The 21,484-nt window shown below is 43.0% G+C and overlaps 1 protein-coding gene across 18 annotated transcripts in view; it reads left to right on the top strand.

Annotated features, from left to right (window-relative positions):
* The window catches only part of nedd4l (NEDD4 like E3 ubiquitin protein ligase), a 92,643-nt gene that overhangs the window by 38,569 nt on the left and 32,590 nt on the right, over nucleotides 1-21,484 (top strand). For 9 of the 18 annotated variants that reach the window (XM_020053349.3, XM_020053350.3, XM_020053355.3 and 6 more), the window contains exons 1-9: nucleotides 1-4,304; nucleotides 10,295-10,342; nucleotides 10,845-10,895; nucleotides 15,622-15,707; nucleotides 16,075-16,183; nucleotides 16,754-16,914; nucleotides 17,581-17,716; nucleotides 17,969-18,193; nucleotides 18,348-18,428. The exon at nucleotides 1-4,304 is cut by the window's left edge. In XM_020053349.3, coding sequence (XP_019908908.2) covers nucleotides 3,066-4,304; nucleotides 10,295-10,342; nucleotides 10,845-10,895; nucleotides 15,622-15,707; nucleotides 16,075-16,183; nucleotides 16,754-16,914; nucleotides 17,581-17,716; nucleotides 17,969-18,193; nucleotides 18,348-18,428 — 2,136 coding nt within the window. In that variant the 5' untranslated portion in view covers nucleotides 1-3,065. The remainder of the gene's footprint in view (nucleotides 4,305-10,294; nucleotides 10,343-10,844; nucleotides 10,896-15,621; nucleotides 15,708-16,074; nucleotides 16,184-16,753; nucleotides 16,915-17,580; nucleotides 17,717-17,968; nucleotides 18,194-18,347; nucleotides 18,429-21,484) is intronic. The other 9 variants (XM_034296813.1, XM_034296814.1, XM_034296815.1 and 6 more) reach the window with 6 other exon arrangements.

Raw genomic sequence — 21,484 nt, 5'->3', positions numbered from 1 at the left:
TTTTTTTTATGGGAAGGGATCAGTAGGTCCGACCCGTTTGCTCTGTTAATCTAGCTCCTGTGTCCATTTTGTTCTTAAGAGGGAAAGGTGTTACTTTAGGGATACTAGATACAATTTCTGTCTCTTTGACGTTACAAGTTATGGGTGGTATTCAACAACTGGGGAACTCAGTGTACAGTGTGAAAGCGACATGGCGTTCTAGTTTGTTCTTGGGCGGACAGGACGTGAAAGGAAACTGGATACTATGTGGATTATCACTGTTGCCACCGAGAAGAGGAATATATCAGAATTGCGTTTATTTACATATGAATCTGACATGTGTAATCGAGCTGCTACTGTAGTACCGTTGACAGAATACACATTTGACAATTATATAGAAATGAGTGGTGAGCTTATGCAGAAGTGAAGATTTCCATTGTCTGTCTATTTATGTTTAGGAAGATGAAATTTTTTTGAATGCAGTTGTTAAGGTTAGAGTTCAGAGGTGGCTTGATGTGGTCAGACAGATGGCTGCTTACTGAGCACTAGAGGGCGGTAAAAAACTGTCCAGGACACGCAATAATTCGGTCATTATTGTTGGCAGTGGTTAATCTGCAGCATGCTTAGCTTGTTTGGTTGTCTCTGGAGACGTTTTTCCCTTATAAGCCTGAAGAGGAGTGCGGTCAGTCCAACCGTTCCCCTGACATGTCAGCTAGCTCATATGGAGACAATAGAACATGCTAGCCATCATTGTTTTTGTTTTTCTCAATTTCCCTTTCACACACAGCAAAAGGTCATACAGATGCTGAAATGGCCATGAAGCAGCTAGTTTGTGGGAACAGATAGAACCCTTCAATTCCATGCAGCAGCCAAGAGAGAGGATGAACAAAGCCTACAATAATGTGTCCTTTGAGCAGCTTACTGTAAATACAGTGACCGGTTTGTTCCGGTTGGCTGTTTGCGGCTGTAGCTGAATTACAGTCTCCGATCTCCCTAGTATGTCTTCTAGACTCTGGCCCAAATGTGCGCACACGTCACTCACAACAAAGCGTCAGTATTGAAACAACGAAGCGATGACAGGAGACTGACATGGAGCGTCAGACTCTCGGGAAAGGAACATCTGAAGAATGTCGCAGATTGTGAGAGGAGTGACACTGAGGGGGCGGTTTTGTTTTTGAGGCACACACAACCCGAGGGGAGAAACGTACTGCGCAGTCCCTGGGGTCAGCGTGCCTGAAGGCATAAAGCAGCATTACTACTGAATCAGCTTCAAACCCAATGGTGCTTACAGATGACCTCTGCTTCTAGGCAAACTGGAATCAGTGGTCCACTATTGTTTTGTGGTGAATACAGCACTGTGAAACCAGGCCTTTATGTATTAATCTTTACTGTTGTGTTTGCAACATTTTTGCCGATCACGTTTGTGGCTCTACCCTTAAGGCTACTGTGGTATTTCAGTGATTTACATTTAAGTCATTTAGCAGACTCTCTTATCCTGCGCAAATTACGAAGTTCATACATTTTCATACTGCTCGTAGTACTGGCAGTGTGAAATATTTAGTGTTGTTTTTTGGCTGTCTTTAAATGTCCAGTTAGTTATCAACGCACAGAGATCGGTATTGTCATGTTAAAATATGGCCTGTTTTTTTGTTTTTGAACACAGCTGCTTATGTGCAGTAACACTGAATTCAACCACGTTATACAAGCACATGGCAGTCTGTTACTTCATAGGTATAACACTGGGCAGAGGTTTGAGGCTGTTGTGGACAAGGTAGACTTACTGCAGGTGTGGGTGCCCACTTCTACCCTGTTCTCAGACATCTTCGTTTAACCACTGCAGTTCTTGGCTTTAGAGCACAAATGGTTCAATGCCAGGCTAGCCCGCCACTGAGATAGCCACCATTATCTGAAATGTAGGCTGGGGCTTGATGTTGGATGCACATTTGGGAACATTCGCGGTTGAGTAACTTGGCAGTACATTTCAGCGTGTTTGTTGTGGCTGGATTTGTGGATCCAGCGGGTAGGTTGGCGCCCACCTCACGAAGCGTTGACCTAGTTTGACTGGGCCTCCAGCCGGGGTTGACGAGACAGTTCCTGTCTTTCTATGCTATGCCACTGTGTTTTTACTGAAGGAGAGGACTGGTAAAACGAGGTGGCCTGAGGAGGCTTTCTCTGTGACGTCGTGCAGCCGAGCAGCTTGTGGGATCTGGGCTGAGCAAAGATTTATGGCCCCCTGTCAGGTCTCTGCCGCCTGACTCAGCGGTATGTGTTTGTGTGTCAGTCTGTCCCCCTCCAGTCAATTCTGTTGATTGATAAGGAACAGCTGAGCAAGAGGGTGCTCTTCAGACCGGGGTTTTAGTAGTATTTAATCATTTTCCACATTCGCTGAATGTGAGTTCCTTGAGTCGACGTGCCTGTCTGGATTGCTGAAGAAAAACACAAATGCTATTTGAACCCAGGGCTGATGCTGTTCCGCCTCTGGCTTCCTTTAGGCTTGGGTTGGTGGGGAGGCAGAGGAGGGACACAGTCTCTTACTTCCCGGGAGTGGGAGGTGGGAGTCATCTGTGCCACATGACCACAGCCACCCTACCCTCACCTCGGTTCAGCAGGAGCGCCGGGTGCCCTTATCCAATCATGCCTGGAATGCTGCTTGTCACTTGGGCTATTTCTGCTGTCTGTAGCTATCGCTAGACTCTCCAGTGCTAACAGTTTGGCAGATGAGTGCTTTTTTTGCATCTCTCTCTCTCTCTCTCTCTCTCTCTCTCTCTCTCTCTCTCTCTCTCTCTCTCTCTCTCTGGCCCCCCCTTTGCTTGGAGTTTGTAACTTGAGTTTTAAGCTCCCTGGCTGTGCCTCTCTTGTTATTGTAGTGTGAGCCGTTGACTTGCTGTACCTTTTTCCTCTTGCTCTGCTGTTCACTGTGGGAGGGAAAGAGAGTGAGGGAGAGAAAAAGTCGAGTCAGAGGGGAAGGAAGAAAAAAGACCAGAAAGGGGATCAGCCTGCTGGGAAGTAGGCGACCGGGTCCGACAGAGACAGAAATTGCGGGACTCGAGAGACCCAGAAAGACTGATCAGAACAGGAGCTGAAAAATGTCTCACCGGCTTCGTCTGTACTTTGGCTCTGGCCGCAGCAACACAGCTCCAGAGATGGAAGAGCTGGAAGGGCAGGCCCAGGACAGTAGCGATGCCATGACATTCCACATGCAGCAAGGGCAGCCTCACCGAACTCAGCGCTGGAGAAGCCAGGACCTGTCAAGCTTCTCTTGGCGTCCTGAAGGAGACTCTCCTGCCTTGAGGTGCTTCTCTGGGCCTCAACAACGGCCCGAGAGTGAGATATTTGGCCAGTGTCCCATGTCTGAGGAACCCCTGTCTGTTCCTGAAAGTTTCAGAGACACTTCACTGAAGAGGAGCTCCTCAATGTTCATACCCCAGCTGACTCCGGCTGAGCCACGGACCACCAAAAGCTCCTCTATGCAGATCTCTCTCCAGCCAAGGTCCGGTGGAACCAGGCCTGCTGAGGAACCGCCGCCATCAGGTCCGCCACCCGGCTACACACCTGGACCCGCTCCTGCCTACACTGAACCTGGAAGGAGTTATAGGTATGCTCCTGTGCCTCCACCCCCTTACAACAACCGAGACGCTCAGAATTCTCACCCGACCGCTGATCCTGATCAACGGAATCGTAGGGTGTTCTGCGTCACTCCCCAAGATGACAGCTTAAACTCCAATGGTCATGTCAGCCCGGCCATATCTAATGGAAAAGGAGGAGGCTGCCCATCCGGAATCAGCATCGGAGGGTTCCACATATCAAGGAACTCCCTTGACGGATCTGAAATCCAGCAGTTCAGGATTGGCTACGGCGCAGGCTGCCAAGGTGCTGGCCCTTGTCGCTGGTCCGTTCAGCAGCAAAACTCAGAACCAGGTCATTGTAGCACCACTCAGAGGCTTGTCTTCCAGCTCGGGCAGCAGGACCAAGCCCAAAACAGGCAGACCAACAATGTGAACGTCACCCCAAGCGAGGCCACCGATCAGGGCTTCACTGGCTCTAGGGGAGGGCGTGTGGTGCATTATCCAAGGATCCGGCTAGAGAGAAGCACTTCGCACCAACTGCTGCCTCATGGGGACCACCAAATGATCAGTAATGTTGAGGATCCTCAGAACGGTGAAGTGTACCCTTCTGAGATGGACAGTCAAAGGATGGACGTTGAAGATGGCTGCATGTTTAAAATCAGGAGGGAAACCCCTAAACGGCAGCCTCATTTCAAGATTTCGTTCAGTCAGAATGGTGACCCCCCCACCGTACAAGATATAAGCTTGGGAAATGTTCAGGTAATAATTTTTTGGGACTGCAAAGATCACTTGTGTAGTTTACATGCAACATCACATTCTGACACAAATTCAGTTAACCAGAATTTGGGTTATGAGACTCATCAAAGAATTCAAATGCCTTCCAAAGCACCGGTGTGTGACTATTTATAGAACATTATTTCGGCCTCACCAGACAGCGGGTAATAATTATGTTAATATTAAATCTAGTCTAAATGGCATGAGTAAAAGGCATGGGGGATAAGGAGTTCTGGATGGGAAGGGGGTTGTCATATTCTGGGAAGTGAGAAAGTAGACCCAGGGCAGGCGGGCCAGAAGCTGTACTGCTGCTGGGTTCCGCCAGTCCACTGAACCAGCTTTCATTTCAAAACCACAGGCATGTGAACTTTTACACACAAGAGTTCTCATTAACTTAAAAACTTGAGGAAAATAGACAGGAGTGAAGCTTTTGGAATACAAACGCACTTGTTGCCTTGCCACCCATTTACTGTCTTTACCTTTAGATTAAAGTCACAGACACTCCTAGAGCCTGTACTCTTTAAGAGGTGGCCTGTGCTTGTTCTATCTTTAGATTAGGTTTGAGCATTGGTTGTTGATTTAGAAAGCGCCATGTCTCTTTTGGCTTGGATTGCTATGGGTCAGTGTGGCTCCCTCGGAACAGCTGCCCTTCTGTTGATTAAGATATCATTACCGCTCCGAATGACTTAAAGAGGTTTAACTAGCTATCAATATCATATCTTCATAACAGCTTTGAGACTTTTGATGAAGCTGTAATAATCATTCAAAAGGTGCACTTGCAAATTGCTCTCCCACTCCCCACAGACAGACCTCGCAGGCTTTTCCTCAAATGTCATCAATCCAAAATTCGCTTTCCTTTTTGTAGTTCTTTGTTTTAAGGGGATTTGGCCTATCTAGTGAGAGCTGTGTAAGGAATGGAGCAGAATCATCCTGAACCATTACTGAAGTATTCCATAACTCCTCCCCCTCTTTAAGTCACACATTTAGGAAGCGTGTCTGACTTCCCAGTATTAACTAGAACCTTCTAATCCAGGATTACTGGCAGTGGCCTTGAAGGCCTCACTGAGCAAATTTGACTTATTTTAATCAAATAAATTGTACTGTTATGGTGCTTGTAAGAATGCCAGACAACATATATGATCAAAAAGCTGAACTTTCTGTTCGCTTGTCTCAATCATAATTGCGTGACGCCCTTTCAGTTGTGGATACTTGACGTTGCTGGAAAAAGTGCCGCTAAGCCAGCTCACCAGATTTGACTGACTTTATTTTATTTATTCTAGTAAATATGTAACTGTCGGAGCTTTCATTTCTCTATACAAAACCTCATTGGACTCTTTAGACTAAACAACAAGTCCGTAGCCTGACCAAAATTAAACAGCAAAGAGACTAATGTTTTCAATCACTGAGACTGCCATCATATAATAGGAAGGGATACCTCTTTATAGTCCTTAATGACAGCCAGGCTTCCCATGGTGCCCTATGGTTTCTTGCCTAGTAGAGTGGTGCCCCTGGTGTAAAAAGGGCCACTGCATGTGCCAGGCTGCCAGACAGACAACCCAGTTATGCAGCTTTGCCCATAGAAATAGCAGAACTATAATGGAAAGGGCATCCCCATTCAAATCATAGTATGCCGGCGGTCTTGATGAGTGTACCCATGCCAGAAAGTAATTCTATTTCTAGGCTACTGTTAGGTCTATGCCCTTGCTACGGCCTTAACCCAGGCCGGTTCAGAGTCAGTGTGAAGCTGCCATTCACAAAAAGGCTTGGCTTGCTGACTAGATGGGAGGAGGCTTTATTTGCTCTGGGGTCTCTGATTTTGTTGTCTACTAGGGGCCAGGGGCTTGGGATGGGATTGTTGTGTGAGCTTTTTCAGGCATGTAGGTTTAAGGACGGTGGGGTTTGCATGGCATTGTAATTCAATCTAACCAAACGTTGCTCAGCTGAATACATTATCTATGATTCGGGGGCTGGGTTGACTGAGAGCACCTGTCTTTGATCCATGATTGGTTTCACTCCTTCCCTCCATCCATTCTTCATTTATATTTATATTCTCTTTCTCACTTTATATTGAACAGTTGGTTCCTGTACAGTCCAATTTACCTTCCCCACCTCTTTCCACCCACTTCATTACGGCCTCACCTCCCCCTTTCCAAGTCTAATACAACACATGCAGGCAGCTGCTGCTTCAGCTGTGACCCCCTGATGTTGAATCTATCAGGATCTCCATTAGCATACTCCACTGGTTCTCAGACCTCTCTTCTGGGACACCTAGACCTTATACCATTTTGTTGTAGCCCTGGAATAACTAGCGTTTCACCAAATCACAGGCTTAATTATTAGCTGGCAAGAGGAATAAAAAGTTCTAGCTCTGGAATAACTAAATACATGGGACTGCTCTGGGTCACCAAGGCGGGTTTTGTGAATCACTATCATTTGCGCTATTACGAGGAAGTCTTCCCTAGACACAAAACAGAAGTAAATTCACTAACAAAAAATGCCTACTAAAGAACAATCCAGATTGAATATGCTTTGAGCCCTGCAGTTTTACAGTGAGATTACAGTCTCAACGTGCTCAGCATCCACATACCAGGTTCAGCTGAATGTTTAAAACTTCAGATTGATTTATATGAAATTCTGTACAATGTCATGTTTTAGATATTTTGAAGACTTCCAATTCTAAAACAGACAGCAACTCATATGCTTACAGTTATTTCAGTAGTTGTATTTATTGACATGTACCATGTTGAATCTTAAGTGTACATAGACACAGATGGGAGATGCTTGCTTTAAGGAAAGAAAATGGGTGTTTTATTAGATGGTGCAGTTCAAAATATGGCTTATGTTTAGTGTCCTTCACTATGAACATGATTCATGATGGACAACAATGTTTTAACGTTTAACAGCTAGCAATTTAACATTAAAATCTTAATTAATCGACAGCCAATCATAAATGCCAAAGAATAATCATTCTTATGAATTGTTCCAACGGAAAAAACAAGCTTGCACTTATCAAGGGGTTAGAGCAGAAGGATTAACTTTCAAAGGAAATCAGTAAAAAACCTTTGAAAGTTAGTGAGAGCCTTGCGCCTGGTTGTATTGCAGTAATATCAACAGAGCCACTTGTATTGAATAGTGTTTTAATGTGCGTCTGGATGCAGGACGATAAGTCCAACAGCGGTATATCCCACTTGTAAATGTGTAACCGTTGCGATAACAAGGCATTCAGAGTGTATCCCTCAGAGATATGAACACTTAAGAGGGAAAGATTCTTCCATGGGTAATATCAAGAAAGAAAGTGTCCATTTTCCAGAGTTTACACAGTAAACGCCATGTGGGTGAAAGTTCCTGTGAAGGCAGCACAGAGATGGGCCACAAGAAGCTGACAGAAACACTGAAGAGAAGAAGAGTTACGATACTCTGTCTCATCCAGTCGCAGTGGTGTAAACTGGCAGGTTTTTCATGTTGCAGCTAGGTTTTTTGCAAGTAGTTGAAACTTGTAACCTGTGTTGTTGTGAATCTTCGGGGTAAACTCTTTAAACCAAATGCACCTCAACGCCCTCCTTTCCATAATATTGCTTCCAGCGCCCCCCCCCCCCCGTCGTCCTCTGAACGCCCCCAGGGGGCGGTACCGCCCCGTTGAGAAACACTGCCATATATAAACAAGATCCAGAACCGCTTCTACCTTTTCTGAGCCCTAGCTCATTTAAGATGGAGTTCAGAAAAGGGCAGTGTTAGACGTGCAAAACTTTGATCTGATGAAAATGTGAAATTATTTTTGGGAATCATGGATGCCGCATCCTCCAGGCTAAAGAGGTGAGGGACCATTTGGCTTGTTATCAGCGCACTATTCAAAAGCCAGCATCTGTGATGGTATGGGGGTGCATTAGTGCACATGGCATGGGTGACTTGCTCATCTGTGAATGCACAATATAGGCTGAACTATATACACACACACATATATTGTCTGGATGGCAGCATATGTAGCTCCAAAACGTGTGTGTGTATACACAGGTTTTGGAGCTACATATGCTGCCATCCAGGCAATGTCTTTTTCAGGGAAGGCCTTGCTTATTTCAGCAAATGCCAAACCACATTCTGCACGTATTACAACAACATGGTTCTGGAGTCAAAGAGTCTGAGTGCTAAAGTGGCAAAAATGGGTATCAGTTGGTTCCCTTTAATAAATAAAAGCCACATTTAACCCAGGCCCTGCCTTTTAATCATTAGCTTTTCTGGATATGGCAACTTTGCAGTGGTCAATACATCCAATGGATGCAAGTACATCTGTTGCTAAGTTTTTACATGTTCCTTAAATGTAGTTCCTGTACCATTTTAGAATGCTTTCTTTATTTATAACCTGAACCCAATTACAAAAAGTATTTTTCTCGATGAGAACCAAGCTGACTCTGCTGATATTGATGAGAACAAAGCTGACTGCAGATATTTGAATTACAGACCAGCCTGGCAGTATCAGTCATATCTTAACTGGCGCTCTATGCGGGAAGGGAAAAATGGGAACCTCAACCCAAGGTGTCAATAACAAACCCTCATGTACCATCCTCACCGTCTGTTCTGATCATATCACAGGTTTCTATCTGTGTGGCAGTGTGAGTGTTTTATCTGACCAGTCAGTAGAGTAAATAGAGGAGGTGGTGTCCATGGTGATGGTACACTTACTTGCCCTCTGCAGTCATTTGTGGGTAGGGACGTGGGAGTCTTCCACAACAAGCCCTCATGTACTCTCCTGAATGACCCTTTTTGATAACAATCTCTGGTTTGTAGATCTGTTGTCACCCATGACCAGTTAGCAAGTAAATAGAGGAATTGGTGTCTCTGGTGATGGCACACTGACTTGTCCTCTACTGTATCGTGTGACCTTTTTTGGTCTTCTCAATTCCTGTAATTTGTGTCCTACACAAGCTGTAAATGGACCACAAACATGAATGGATCAGTAAACCCGTTGGTAAAAGTGAGATGATATATAGCAATTGTTAAAAATGGGTTTCTACTAGGAATACTTTTTTAGATCCCAGTTTCCGCTCAGTGGTCCTGTTTCCTATGGTCCCTTCTCATGTCGCCGGCTGAAAAAATGTAAATGTGCATTTGCTTGCTAATGATTTTCCTGTGCACTCTACTGTGACCTCAATCTTTTCCAATACTGTTATCTATGCTTCCATGGCTTAACCAACAAATTAAATGGTCCTAACACTACAAACCCCATGTATTTCCATGCAGATTATGGCTCAGTATTTCAGATACTTCTTTCCCCATCTCCATGACTCATTGGTAACCGTTCACCATAAAATGACAGTTAAAACCAGAAAGGGTGCTCAGATATATATTTTTTTTTACACTCAGTCTGGTTAAATGAAAGACTGCTGGTGCTGCATCAAATTTTAAAGAATGGGCCAATGTTTTATCAGTGTTTTTCGGATATAGAATTATCTCCAGTGGCATAACCCAAAATTTTCTGTATCCTTGTGTTGTTATTCACTTTTATTACCTAATATGACATTTTAAATATCTTAGTTGGCCTTCAAATACACCCCGTTTTAGCCAATTTCAAGTGTAAGTAGTCCTATTATCATTAATATTTTATATTGAATCTGCAGTCAGCCACAAAGCATTAGCCCTGCTCCATTTTTTCTGCAAAAGGTAACCACTGTCAGATTCATGGACCCCTCCTTGAAACAACAGTTATAGTTTCAACATTGTCTTGAGGTTTCATTTTACATATATGTAATACATTATATTTTGGAAGCAGTACTAAGCTCAGGAGGCACTTGTCATACTCATCGCCAACCTGTGGGCAAATACTGTTAATTTGTACATTTAAAAATGAATGAAACACCAGCAAATTGCACCTTTACACAGTTGAGACTCTGAATCCAGAGACCGATTCATTCCCACCCTACGTGGCCACTTAACTCTGTGCTCCCTGTTTTTTCCTAAACGAGTTGTATTCCATTACACAGGCTCTGTTTGGCTCAGATCGATCCAAGAATGGGACCAGAATGGGACAGGTAATTTTGGGTTGGTCTAGCGCCTGTCAATGATGCTTACCCCTGACCTTTGACCTTGTTCCTCTTGGCATTGATGATGGGGATGGTGGCGGAAGTGTTTTGAATAGTTGCTCACCTCAGCTACCTTTTCATCTAATTACTCACTCCTTCACTTTCAGCTGGTGTTTTTTCATATTTATTAGCTGACACCCGCCTCCCATCTACCTGACATACCACCTTGGACTCTACCATATGCTCCCCTCTGACCTTTCCTTTGAGTGCGTCTGTCCACACCTGTGACAACTTATCTAAATAAAGGATCAATTAAATCCAAAAGACACAAGCGGTCTCTTTAGCCGGGCTTACACAGATTCAGCATAAACAATATAAATCACTAGAATTCCCCTGGTCATTGTGGTCAGTTCTTCCTTCCCTTCAAGCCCTGTGGCTGGAAACCGAGTTGGCATGTCTTTGCGATTGCCACTATTGTCAACAATTCTCCTTCTTTGTTCCTCTTCTGCAGACAAGAGATGATTTCCTGGGACAGGTCGACGTGCCTCTCAATCATTTGCCGGTGAGTGTTTCGATTGAATGTCTCTGTGGTCAGTGTGTTGTTTGTGTCTGATTTATCTGTTCACCATCCACTTTACATTTCATTGACCCTTGATTATACAAGCTTGAGTGTGCAGACATTGATGCCTATTCTGTATTTTCTTGGAGAGTTAGCTACGGGACGACAAGGGGAGACATTGTGTATTTTAATTTAGTCTGTTTGAACCATGAGCCACAGGCCAGTCAGATTATGCACCGCTGTTCTGCAGCCTCTGAGAGCCTGAGCGGATGGACATAACATTGACTGTCATGCTTACATGAGAATGATGATGCTGTCAAACATCTTATGTCCGGACATTTCAAAAGTTACGCAGCATAGATTTCCCATTTCGACACATTTGAAAATGATTTATGTATCTTTGAGGTTTGAACAACCCTTTTGAACAACCTGTTGTTGTGGGCTAATTGATTAGCAACAAGTGAGAGAGGGAGGGAGGCAGGAAGAGACTAGCCCCCTGTTAGGAGTGGAAAAAACCCGGTAGGAATGTAAACAACAGGGCTAGCACGCAATAGACTCAGAGGGTTACCCCTGGCCTGGAGCTGACGGAAAAACAAACCACTCTTGCCCAATAGTGTCAAGCCACTGGGTCCGATATGAGCAGCAATAACAAACTGACTAGGTCTAAATGAAACCCTTTTTCAAGTAGTTAAACAAATCTGTAAGTAGGTCTTTTTTTTACCGGACCGCATAAGCGCAGCCGGCCAAGAAGGTCTGTCTCTTCCTTTTTTCACTATGTCTCTTCCTTTTTTCACTATATATGTTGCCCTCAGGGTCCATTTTTAAGAAACACAATATCTCCTTTCATTGCTTCACCGACAGTGTACAAATTTACATGCCGATTAAAAACAACATCTAAAGACTCTGGACAGTCTATCGCAGACTGCTTAAAGGACATCAAAATCTGGTTTGGCGCTAAACTTTCTTACTTTAAATCAAACTAAGACAGATTCTCGTGTAGACGAGGTAACTTGATGGGTTGATCCTCTTGGTACCCTAGGCCCTCTGGCCTCCTATAGTAGACAGTTAAGGATCTCGGTTTAATCTTTGATGGCTCCTTCAAACTTGATAAGGAAATTAGTCTAGTAGTGAAATCTAGATTCTTTCAGCTAAGACTTTTGACAAAGGTTAAGGTCTGTCTTGCTCCGAGGGATTTTGAGAAAGTTATCCGTGCATTTATTACGTCTCAGCTGGGTTACTGTAATTCCTTGTACCTGGGGGTAAATCAGAAAACCCTAAATTGGCTCCAGTTAGTACAACATGCTGCTGCTCGACTTTATAAGAAAACGGGAGCACATAACACCAATTTTGGCCTCCAAATTGGCTTCCTGTTCATTTCAGGATTGATTTTAACATTTTAATGCTTGTCTTTAAGGTTTTAAGTGTATTGGCCCCTTTATATCTGTCTGAACATTTACATAGTCATTCTCCAGCCTGAGCACTGAGGTCAGCTAACCAGTTACTTCTAGTTGTCCCAAAAGCCAGGCTAAAAACTAGAGGGGATCGAGCATTCGCGGTGTGTGGTCCCATCCTCCGGAATATCCTACCACTGCATATTCCAAATGCCCAGACTATTCAAACTTTTAAGTCATTGCTAAAGACGCACCTTTTTACTCTGGCTTTTAATCTTAGCTGAGTCATCAAATGTCTGTGCTGCTATTTAGTCTGTGTTCATAAAAATCCACTTTCTTAACACAATCTAGAATTAACTATTAAAATATAAAATTTCCCAATGAAAATTTCATTTCGGCAATCAAATCTTTGTGGAAAATGTCTACATTTTGGAAGCAACATAAGCACAAAAACTGTGCGTCAGGAGCTCAACGAAATGGTTTTCCATGGCTGAGCAGCTGTTTGCAAGCCTCACATCAACATGCGCAATGCCAAGTGTTGGCTGGAGCGTTGTAATGGGTGCCACCACTGGAAATGTGTTCTTTGGAGCGATGAATCACGCTTCGCTACATGGCTGTTTGATGTAGAAATCTGGGTGTGGCGAATGTCAGGAGAGCGCTACCTACCAGAATGCATAGTGCCTACTGTAAAGTTTGGTGGAGGATAATGATCTGGGTCTGTGTTTTAGGGTTTGGGCTAGGCCATCTTAATGCTACAGGATACAAAGACATTTTAGACAACTGAGACCTTCCAACTTTGTGGCAACAGTTTGGGGAAGACCCTTTCCTGTTCCAGCATGACTGTGCCCCTGTGCACAAAGTGGGGTCCATAAAGACAGAGTTGCAAATAAAAAGCCATAGACTGGCCAATAAAAAGAAAAGTTTAAGATTGGCAAAAGAACACAGACAGTGGACAGAGAGAGAATTATGTCAACAAGGCCAGCATCCCGGTGTCGCCTCTTCACTGTTGACGTTGAGACTGGTGTTTTGCGGGTACTGTTCAATTAAGCTGGCAGTTGAGGACCTGTGAGGCAAACAGACACTAATGTATTTGTCCTCTTGCTCAGTTGTGCACTGGGGCATCCCACCCCTCTTTTCTGGTTAGAGCCTGTTTGAACTGTTCCGTGAAGGGTGTAGTACACAACATTGTTCGAGATCTTCAGTTTTTTTGGCAATTTGTCGCATGGAATAGACTTCATTTCTCAGACCAAGAATAGACGGATGAGTTTCAGAAGAAAGTTATTTGTTTTTGGCAATTTTGAGCCTGTAATCAAACACACAAAAACTGATGCTGAAGATACTGAACTTGTTTTATTGCTTTAATCTGCACTACAGTTTTCCGTAGTACTAACATAATCGAAAAAGGGTTTTCTAGTGAGCAAGTTAGCCTTGTAAATTATGTATTATGCCATTGGAACACAGGAGTGATAGTTGCTGTTAATTGGCCTCTGTACGTCTATGTAGATATTCCATAATATATCTGTCATTTCCAGCTACAATAGTCATTTACAACAATAACAATGTCTAAACTGTATTTTTGTTCAATTTGTAATTTTAATGGAAAAAAAAAAATCTTTAGAAAACAAGGACATTTCTAAGTGACCCCAAACCTTCTAACAGTAGTGTATATTGATTAATTTATCTATACATCTGCTGATAGGAACATTACTGAAAGACATCCAATCAAACATGGACAACCGCAGCTATGCACAAAAGAGCTTGTAGTGTGATTGGTGTGAAATGGAGGCTTTGCAAAATGATACAAAACATGACCGTTTCTGGACTGGATCTCAGTCACCCTTTTGTTTGGCACACAAAGCCCATTCCCATGCTGCTTCTGCACAGTTATGTGTGAAACAAATCTTTCTCATTTAGAAATTTCTCAAACATTATGAATACCATGTAAGTCTCCCTCAGGGTGAAATGCCCCTTTAACTTGGAGTTTTCACAGGCTGACTTCACTCAGGCCTTGTAGCTCAGCAGAAGACTATGCCCTCATGTTGACTCATCTAAAAACCTGACACTGGCTCTCACTTTTTGGCGCGTGAGGCGGTCACAGGCTGGTTTCACTCATAGTCGCTAGACAGTAGTTAGATGCTCATTCCCATGTTAGGCACACTACTAGTAATTTCTATAAACCAGACTGTCCACTTCTAGTCATATTTCTATAATATTTCTATAACTTTTTCCAGACAAATTTATACCTATTAAATGCACACCAAAACGTCGACAGATGAACATTTTAATGAAAGGGTCTAGAAGTCCTCTTTTTCTCTTCCTCTTGAAACCGTCAACATCTCAGAACTTTAGTCCGCCTGACGACTAGAATCTATTTCCATTATCACACTGCACTTCCAACACAGCCAGTACTGACTAGGATCTATTTCCATTATCACGCTGCACTTCCAACACAGCCAGTACTGACTAGGATCCATTTCCATTATCACGCTGCACTTCCAACACAGCCAGTACTGACTAGTCCGCACACTTAACCAGTCTGAATTTATAAATCAAGGCTGTTAGTTAACTATGTTACAGGAGAGGGAAGTCTACCAAAGGGTTGCCTTTTTATTTTTCAGAGAGAGCACATTCACTTTTGCTGGTTTGCCCGGCGTACATACAGTTAAGCCCAAAAGTATTCATACCCATGCCAAATTTTGAGCCAATAGGTTTCTTCTGGCTGGAAATGACATAAACAAGTGACAAAACACGGTAAGACATTGTGCTGGAGATACAAATTAGTAACGTAACTATTTCTATTTTTAGCCATGACTAGCAGTTGACTAGTAACTGACTAGAGAACTACTGCTGTTCAGCTGTCCTCAATTTATAGGTGATTAGAAAGCTCTTTCATGGTGGAAATTACAAGACCATTTTAAATGGTATACAAACTTGAATTTTCTTAAAAATTTGCAACAATTTCAAGGGGTATGAATAATGTTGGATATGGCATTTTTCGTAAAAAATTGAAAAAAACAGTTAATATTTTGTGTGCTTGAGAATTGCCTTAAACTGTGTGAGTTAAGCAGTTTGTTTTGTACTGTTTGAGCTAACATCATCTCATGTATTTGAGAGTATCTCTTATAATGCGTTTGACCCAATTCTGGCGGCAATGTGTTTAATGGACAGTTTTCAACACATTTTTGCTGTTTTCATGTAATGTCTTCAGCATATTAGTGCAGCAAAACTTGCCCTTTTGGGTCCAGCCAGGATTTGTGACAACTGCTGTTGTAAAAGCAGCTATATAAATATATTTCATTCCTTGATGTTTGTCGAATCAATATGTTTCTCTTTTTCAGACGGAGGATCCTACAATGGAGAGGCCGTACACGTTTAAAGATTTCCTCCTACGGCCACGAAGGTCAGTTCCAGACTACAGACGAAGGTGACAGGGAAACGCATGCAGACAATACTTTATACATACAGACAGTATCATGCAGACACAGACAGTAAATAACACAGACAGTAACTTACAAACATGCACGTTATAGGGAACAATTACCAAATTTTCCCTTTTCAGCATGCTGTTACTCCATGCGTGACTCATGGTTAGGTCTTACAGGAACTACGCACGTCTAGATCATTGTTTATTTGTTCAAAGTAATAGCACTGTAATAGTTATTGTTCATTCTCTGCTTCTATGGGCTATCTGCCATTTGCCTTGCCCAAATCATATCTATGCTAACTCATAGTTCTCTAACTCCTAAGTAACTAAATGCCATTGTGGTGTCATCCCCTCTGTCTCCATCCAGCCACAAGTCCAGAGTAAAGGGTTATCTGCGTCTGAAAATGGCATACCTGCCAAAGACAGGAGGTCCAGAGGATGAGGCCTCAGAGGGGATTACCAGAGAAGAGGCTGAGGTAAGAAAACTCTCTCTCACACACACATTGATGAAGGAGGAAGTGGCAGAGGAACAGAAGGGTGCTCCTGCCAACTGGGAGTCTGGAGAAAATGTCTAGTCTGAGTCTGGTCTGGCCTCTCTCTCTGGAAACACTCTGTTCTCCACTTCCCTTCATTTTCAGAAATCTGATCTTTTGGAAAAGTAGTGAAGTATGCGTTTGGTGTGTGTCTGTGTCTTAATTGGAGTAGGATGGAGAGAGAGTGAGAGACAGATGCAGAGATGGAAAGGCAGAAGGCACATGGTTTTTCATGTAGTAATGTAAGGTGACAATTAACAACAGAGAAACAGTTACAATGTACAGTTACAATGAGAATCTCATGGTCATCAAACCTGCTCCTTACGAGATCTTTGACAGATCGATACCCAGACAGAAAGACCAGACAGTCAGACGGTGGAATGTAACATACCCCAAAAGGAAAGAGCTGTGTTTTTCTCGTCTGCAGTATTTCATTTTGTCTCACTCATATTTTCTGTCTGTCTCTTGCTTTCTCTTTTTTTCCCCCTTTGTTTATGCCTGTTTGTTCCTTAGGGCTGGGAGGTGAACGACTCTGCCGACCCAAGTGTCCAGAGGCCCCAGGCGGTCCAGCCCCCGCTGCCCTCTGGATGGGAGGAGAAGGTGGACAACCTGGGCAGAACCTACTATGTGAACCACAACAACAGATCTACACAGTGGAAACGGCCCAGCACTGTGTACGTTCAGAGGCTACCAGAGCCGCACTAGTGTTAGGATTAAGAATTATCCCAGCTTCAAGTCGATATGCAGTGGTTGCGCCAATCCCACAACTGAGGTATTAACCATGGACGGAGGGACGTTCTGATAAGAAGGCCATTGTTTGCATCATCTGCTATCTGTGCCCAGGAAATGATTAAATCCAACTGACAGATGCTACCACCTTCTTACAGATTAAAACCAAACATGGATATTAATGTTTGTGTGAACATGTTTTGTTCAGCTTCCATTCCACTGATACATGGTCCCAGCATTGCATGGGCGTCTGATTAACTCAACAAACAGGTTTGAAACACGGGTGGGCTGGCAAAGTGATTTTTGTTCTTGGTCCTCTGAGTCCCCCGGGGTTTTGTTCTTGGTCCTCTGAGTCCCCCGGGCTTTTGTTCTTGGGCCTCTGGGTTCCCCAGGGCTTTGTATTTGGTCCTCTGGTGTCACCCAGGGCTTTTGGTCCTCTGACTCCCCCGGGGCTTTGTACTAGAGCCTCTGGTGTACCCCAGGGTGTTGTACTTGGTCCTTTGGTTTCCCATGTGGTTCGGTACTAGATATTCCGGTGTCCCAGCTTAAGACTAGCTCCTTCTGTCTTGTTCTCTCTGTTAAATGCATGTGAATGTTTTTTACTACTACAGGGACGATGTGTCAGAGGTGGAGAATGACAATCAGCAGCGTGCGAACAATATCCAGGCCCACAGGGTGTTCCGTTCCAGACGCCACATCTCTGAGGACCTGGAGAATGAGCATGTAGAACCGAGAGAGATGGACGACGTGAGTATTACCCTTGATATCTGAACCCCAGCGTGGTCTGGATTCAGGGAAGTCCCTTTGAACACCCTGAAATACTGTATAATTAAATTCCCTGTTTTCAAGGGAATTTTCCAATCTGAAGCCAGGAAATTCCAATACTCTACCTAGCCTGCTATCTATAGCTGCCAGTTTTGCCAGTGTTGGCCAGCACGTTAGCCTGATGATTTCCAGACATCACAGCCCCTTTGAGTGGTCAGTGTTCTCTGTCTACAGTCATGGGATCCAATTTCTGAAGAGAGTCAAAGTGACCCGCTCCCAGGTCCCTCTTCCTATATGTCGACACCCATCCCCCAAACGACGGCACTCCCACCCCACCAGGAGTTCTCAGAGGAGGTCAACCTCCGGCTGTCCCTCACCCCAACCTTCGTCCCCAGCCCCCACGGCCCCCCACCTGACATCAACGGAGAGGTGGCCGGCCCAAGCAATGTCTCTGCTGTGGTAAGAACAGTCTGAATGTAGTGTCAACATAATATGAGGACACCATTTTCACTTTGCTCTCTCACTTACTCCCTGGTGTCTGTTGGACCCCGACCCCCTTCTTTCTGTCTCCCTTACTATCTCTCTATCTCTTCCTCCTCCTTTCTCTCCTTAGCAGAGTCATCTGTCCTCCCGACTGCGTTCTTCCAGTATGACAGACGGGGTCAGCGACCAGGCCCAGCCTCCTCCTCCAGGGGTACGATTTACTCCCAGTTCTCCCATCTTCCTTCTGCCCCCCCTCTCTTCTTCCTGTCTTCTCTTCCTCTGTCTTTTCCTTCCTTCCTCCCTCAAGCCCTCACACGACGCACACTTGCTGTGCGTTATCACACTTTTTCCCCCTCCATTTGCCTCCCACAGGCTTTCTTCACGGCTTCAAGCCTTCAAGCCTTTTTTTACTCTTCCTCCTCATTGCAGTGATTCAAGCCTTACTGTGATTAATTTGGGTTTTCATCAGAACCTCTGCGTTGAGCGCTCAGTGTCAGTTAGTCTATCTTAATCAAACACATCCCTGACCTGCGTCACAGTAGCCTGACAAAGCAGGAAACCAAAGGGAAATGTACAGGTGTTGGTGTCAGCCTTTGTCTCTCCTATGATCTAAATGATTGAAGTCAAATGAGTGGGTGTTATTTTTTTAATTTTATTTTTACTCTGCGGTAGTGGCATGATACCTTTGCGGGTAGTTTGACATTTCCCGTAAAATGGACGCTAAGAATTACATGTTGGTTTATGATCAAGTTGAAATTGTATTCGAAATTTGTCAAGTACTTCCAAATGGTTCGTCCCTTGTGCAGCCTGCCGGATTGCATGAGGGATGAGGTTTAACCATATTTGGAAATTCCATTGTTTACATTGGACCAGGCAAACTGATCTAGTTGAAGTATTTTATAAAAAAAATTTATACTGGCCAATACTATTTGAGCAGGTCTGATGTCAGTTGTAAGATTCAGTCCCCACATGTTGCTGTTGTGCATAATTGTTTGATTCATTCACATTTTCCTGTGTGAATTATTGTTTTATTTAACACGCATGCAGACCGAACATAGCAATTATAAAAAAAAAAAAAAAAGTATTCCCTTTAGTTCTGAAAGCTATTGCTTACGATCACAGGATCTCTATCTACTGTCAGTCCCAAAGTCTGTACAGAGATGGACAGAAACACTTTTAGGGTTGCTGCTCCTACAGCATGGAATGGTCTTCTGAACATCTGATAATCTGAACTAAAAATGCAGGACCTTGTGGCACTGGGTGTTTTCAAAGACAAATTGAGAACAATGGAAGAGGTGATCTACTTATCTGTGCTTTTAAAATTGTGCATTTTTTTAAATTGTTGCTGTATAAAAAAAATTGTGCCGCTGGATGGTGTTTTTGGTGTATTTCTATTTCCCTATGTTTGTGTTGTGGGTTTTAAATTAGCTTTTGTTTATGATGCCCACCTTGGCCAGGACACTCCTGAAAAATAGATTTGTAATCTCAGTCCTTCCTGGATGAACAAAGGCTAAGTAAAAAATATAAACATTAAGTGTTGAAGTGTATTTTACATCACTCAACCCTGTGTCAATACTAGTGTTTTTCAAACTGTAGGACTTCAGTACCCTGAACAGAGCAGCTTTTAGCCCTCGATCAGCACATCTTTTTCAACCTAGTTTTCAACTAGGCCTTTCAAGTTGAATGTTTTTTTATTTTTTAGGCTTCAACTAATATGTGTTTTGTTGGGAGTGCTTGAATAATAGTCTATAAAAAGATTATTCTCAGGCGGCTGTTGTCCTTTGGCCGGTCCTTCAAGTGAATACTGTGCAAAACTTTAAGTTACCGCAGATGGAGGGAAGCCAGAAAACATGAGTCATGATGATGAACTTCTGGCTCAACTCTTGGCTTATTACTGTATTACTTTCTGTTTTGCCTGGAGGATTTTATGGCAGCAAAATCATACAGTACATCCATTGAATACCTGGGTCTTTAGGATCAAATACAGGCTACTGGAAATGTTGAGGTTATGACAAAGAATGTGATTCATTCCCATTGTCCCGGAGCTCTTTGGTGCCGACTGCACCTTTATTGAGGGCTTCCGAGAACAACACCGCTAAATTACTCACAGTCACACTTGTTCTCCTTGCCATGGCGGTTGTTAATGTGGTGTTGTTAAACACTTCATTTTCCTCACTTTGTTTTTGTGGTACACTGCAGAAACCTGATTCTCAAAGAATATACCCATCCCTTTTTTAGTTGTTGAGCAGTTAGTAAAAAAATATATATATATTCTCATATCCAAGCAGCAGAAATGTGTGGAATTTGATTCAAAGTGTCAGTATGTTTTCTTTTGTATCCGGGCAACAAAAATATGCAATGTTTTAATCTCCTCTAACAATGACATCATCCGATTTAATTGTGTTGCCTTAGTGCTTTTTAGCGATGAGATTGAGTATGAGTGTCTCTCTGAGATCAGACTTCCTTCCAGTTAACAACCAATTAACTATAATCACAATCAGTACCTATGCTGCAAAGCCTGCTTCCCAACAATTGGTGGAAGCTTCTTATCAAACCTGTTTTGCCTTTTTGCCAATTTGTGTCTTAACACACACTGTAAACCCTAACATATTTCTTACTCAAATGTTTCTACAAAGTTAGATAAATGTTCCCAATAACTTAAAACATTTATGTTTTACTGACTTTTACAACATTTTTATAAGTTTAAAATGAAAATGTTCCCAGCATGCTCTGCTTCAAGTTGATATTTTGGAAACGTTTTATGATCCTTTTTTGCATTTATTACTGATTAATTCGTCTTAGCTACACAAACAACTCATACGTTTGTCTAAAGTAATCCAATAATTTAGTCAAAAATATATTTTGCACCCACTACTGAAAATATTGTAACAATTACATAAAATATCCATCTTTGTGTTAGACCTTTTGATTCTAATAGGAATTATGTATTCCTTTGCAAGCCAATGCCTTGTGGGTAGCTTTGCAAAATTCTGCCGAAGTTCCCAAGATTTCCAGAACTCTTAGCGGAAGTGTTGATTTTATGTAATGAATGTTTTTTAAACATGACTTTCTAGCCACTGTGCTAGGATTTCAATCTGACATTTCACAGAATATTTTGACAGCATCTGAAATGAACTCGTGGTGGGGGGCTTACAAGACTTCAAAATGAGGATTTATGAATATATTAAGTATTCACAGTTTAATAACTGTTGGCAAGGAATTGAAAAAAGGAATAAATGTGTTCAATAACCATGTCTCAGGCATTAA

The sequence above is a fragment of the Esox lucius genome, chromosome 14 (genome assembly GCF_011004845.1).
Source record: "Esox lucius isolate fEsoLuc1 chromosome 14, fEsoLuc1.pri, whole genome shotgun sequence".
NCBI lineage: Eukaryota > Metazoa > Chordata > Actinopteri > Esociformes > Esocidae > Esox > Esox lucius.
This window is presented reverse-complemented; position numbering and strand designations above follow the sequence as displayed.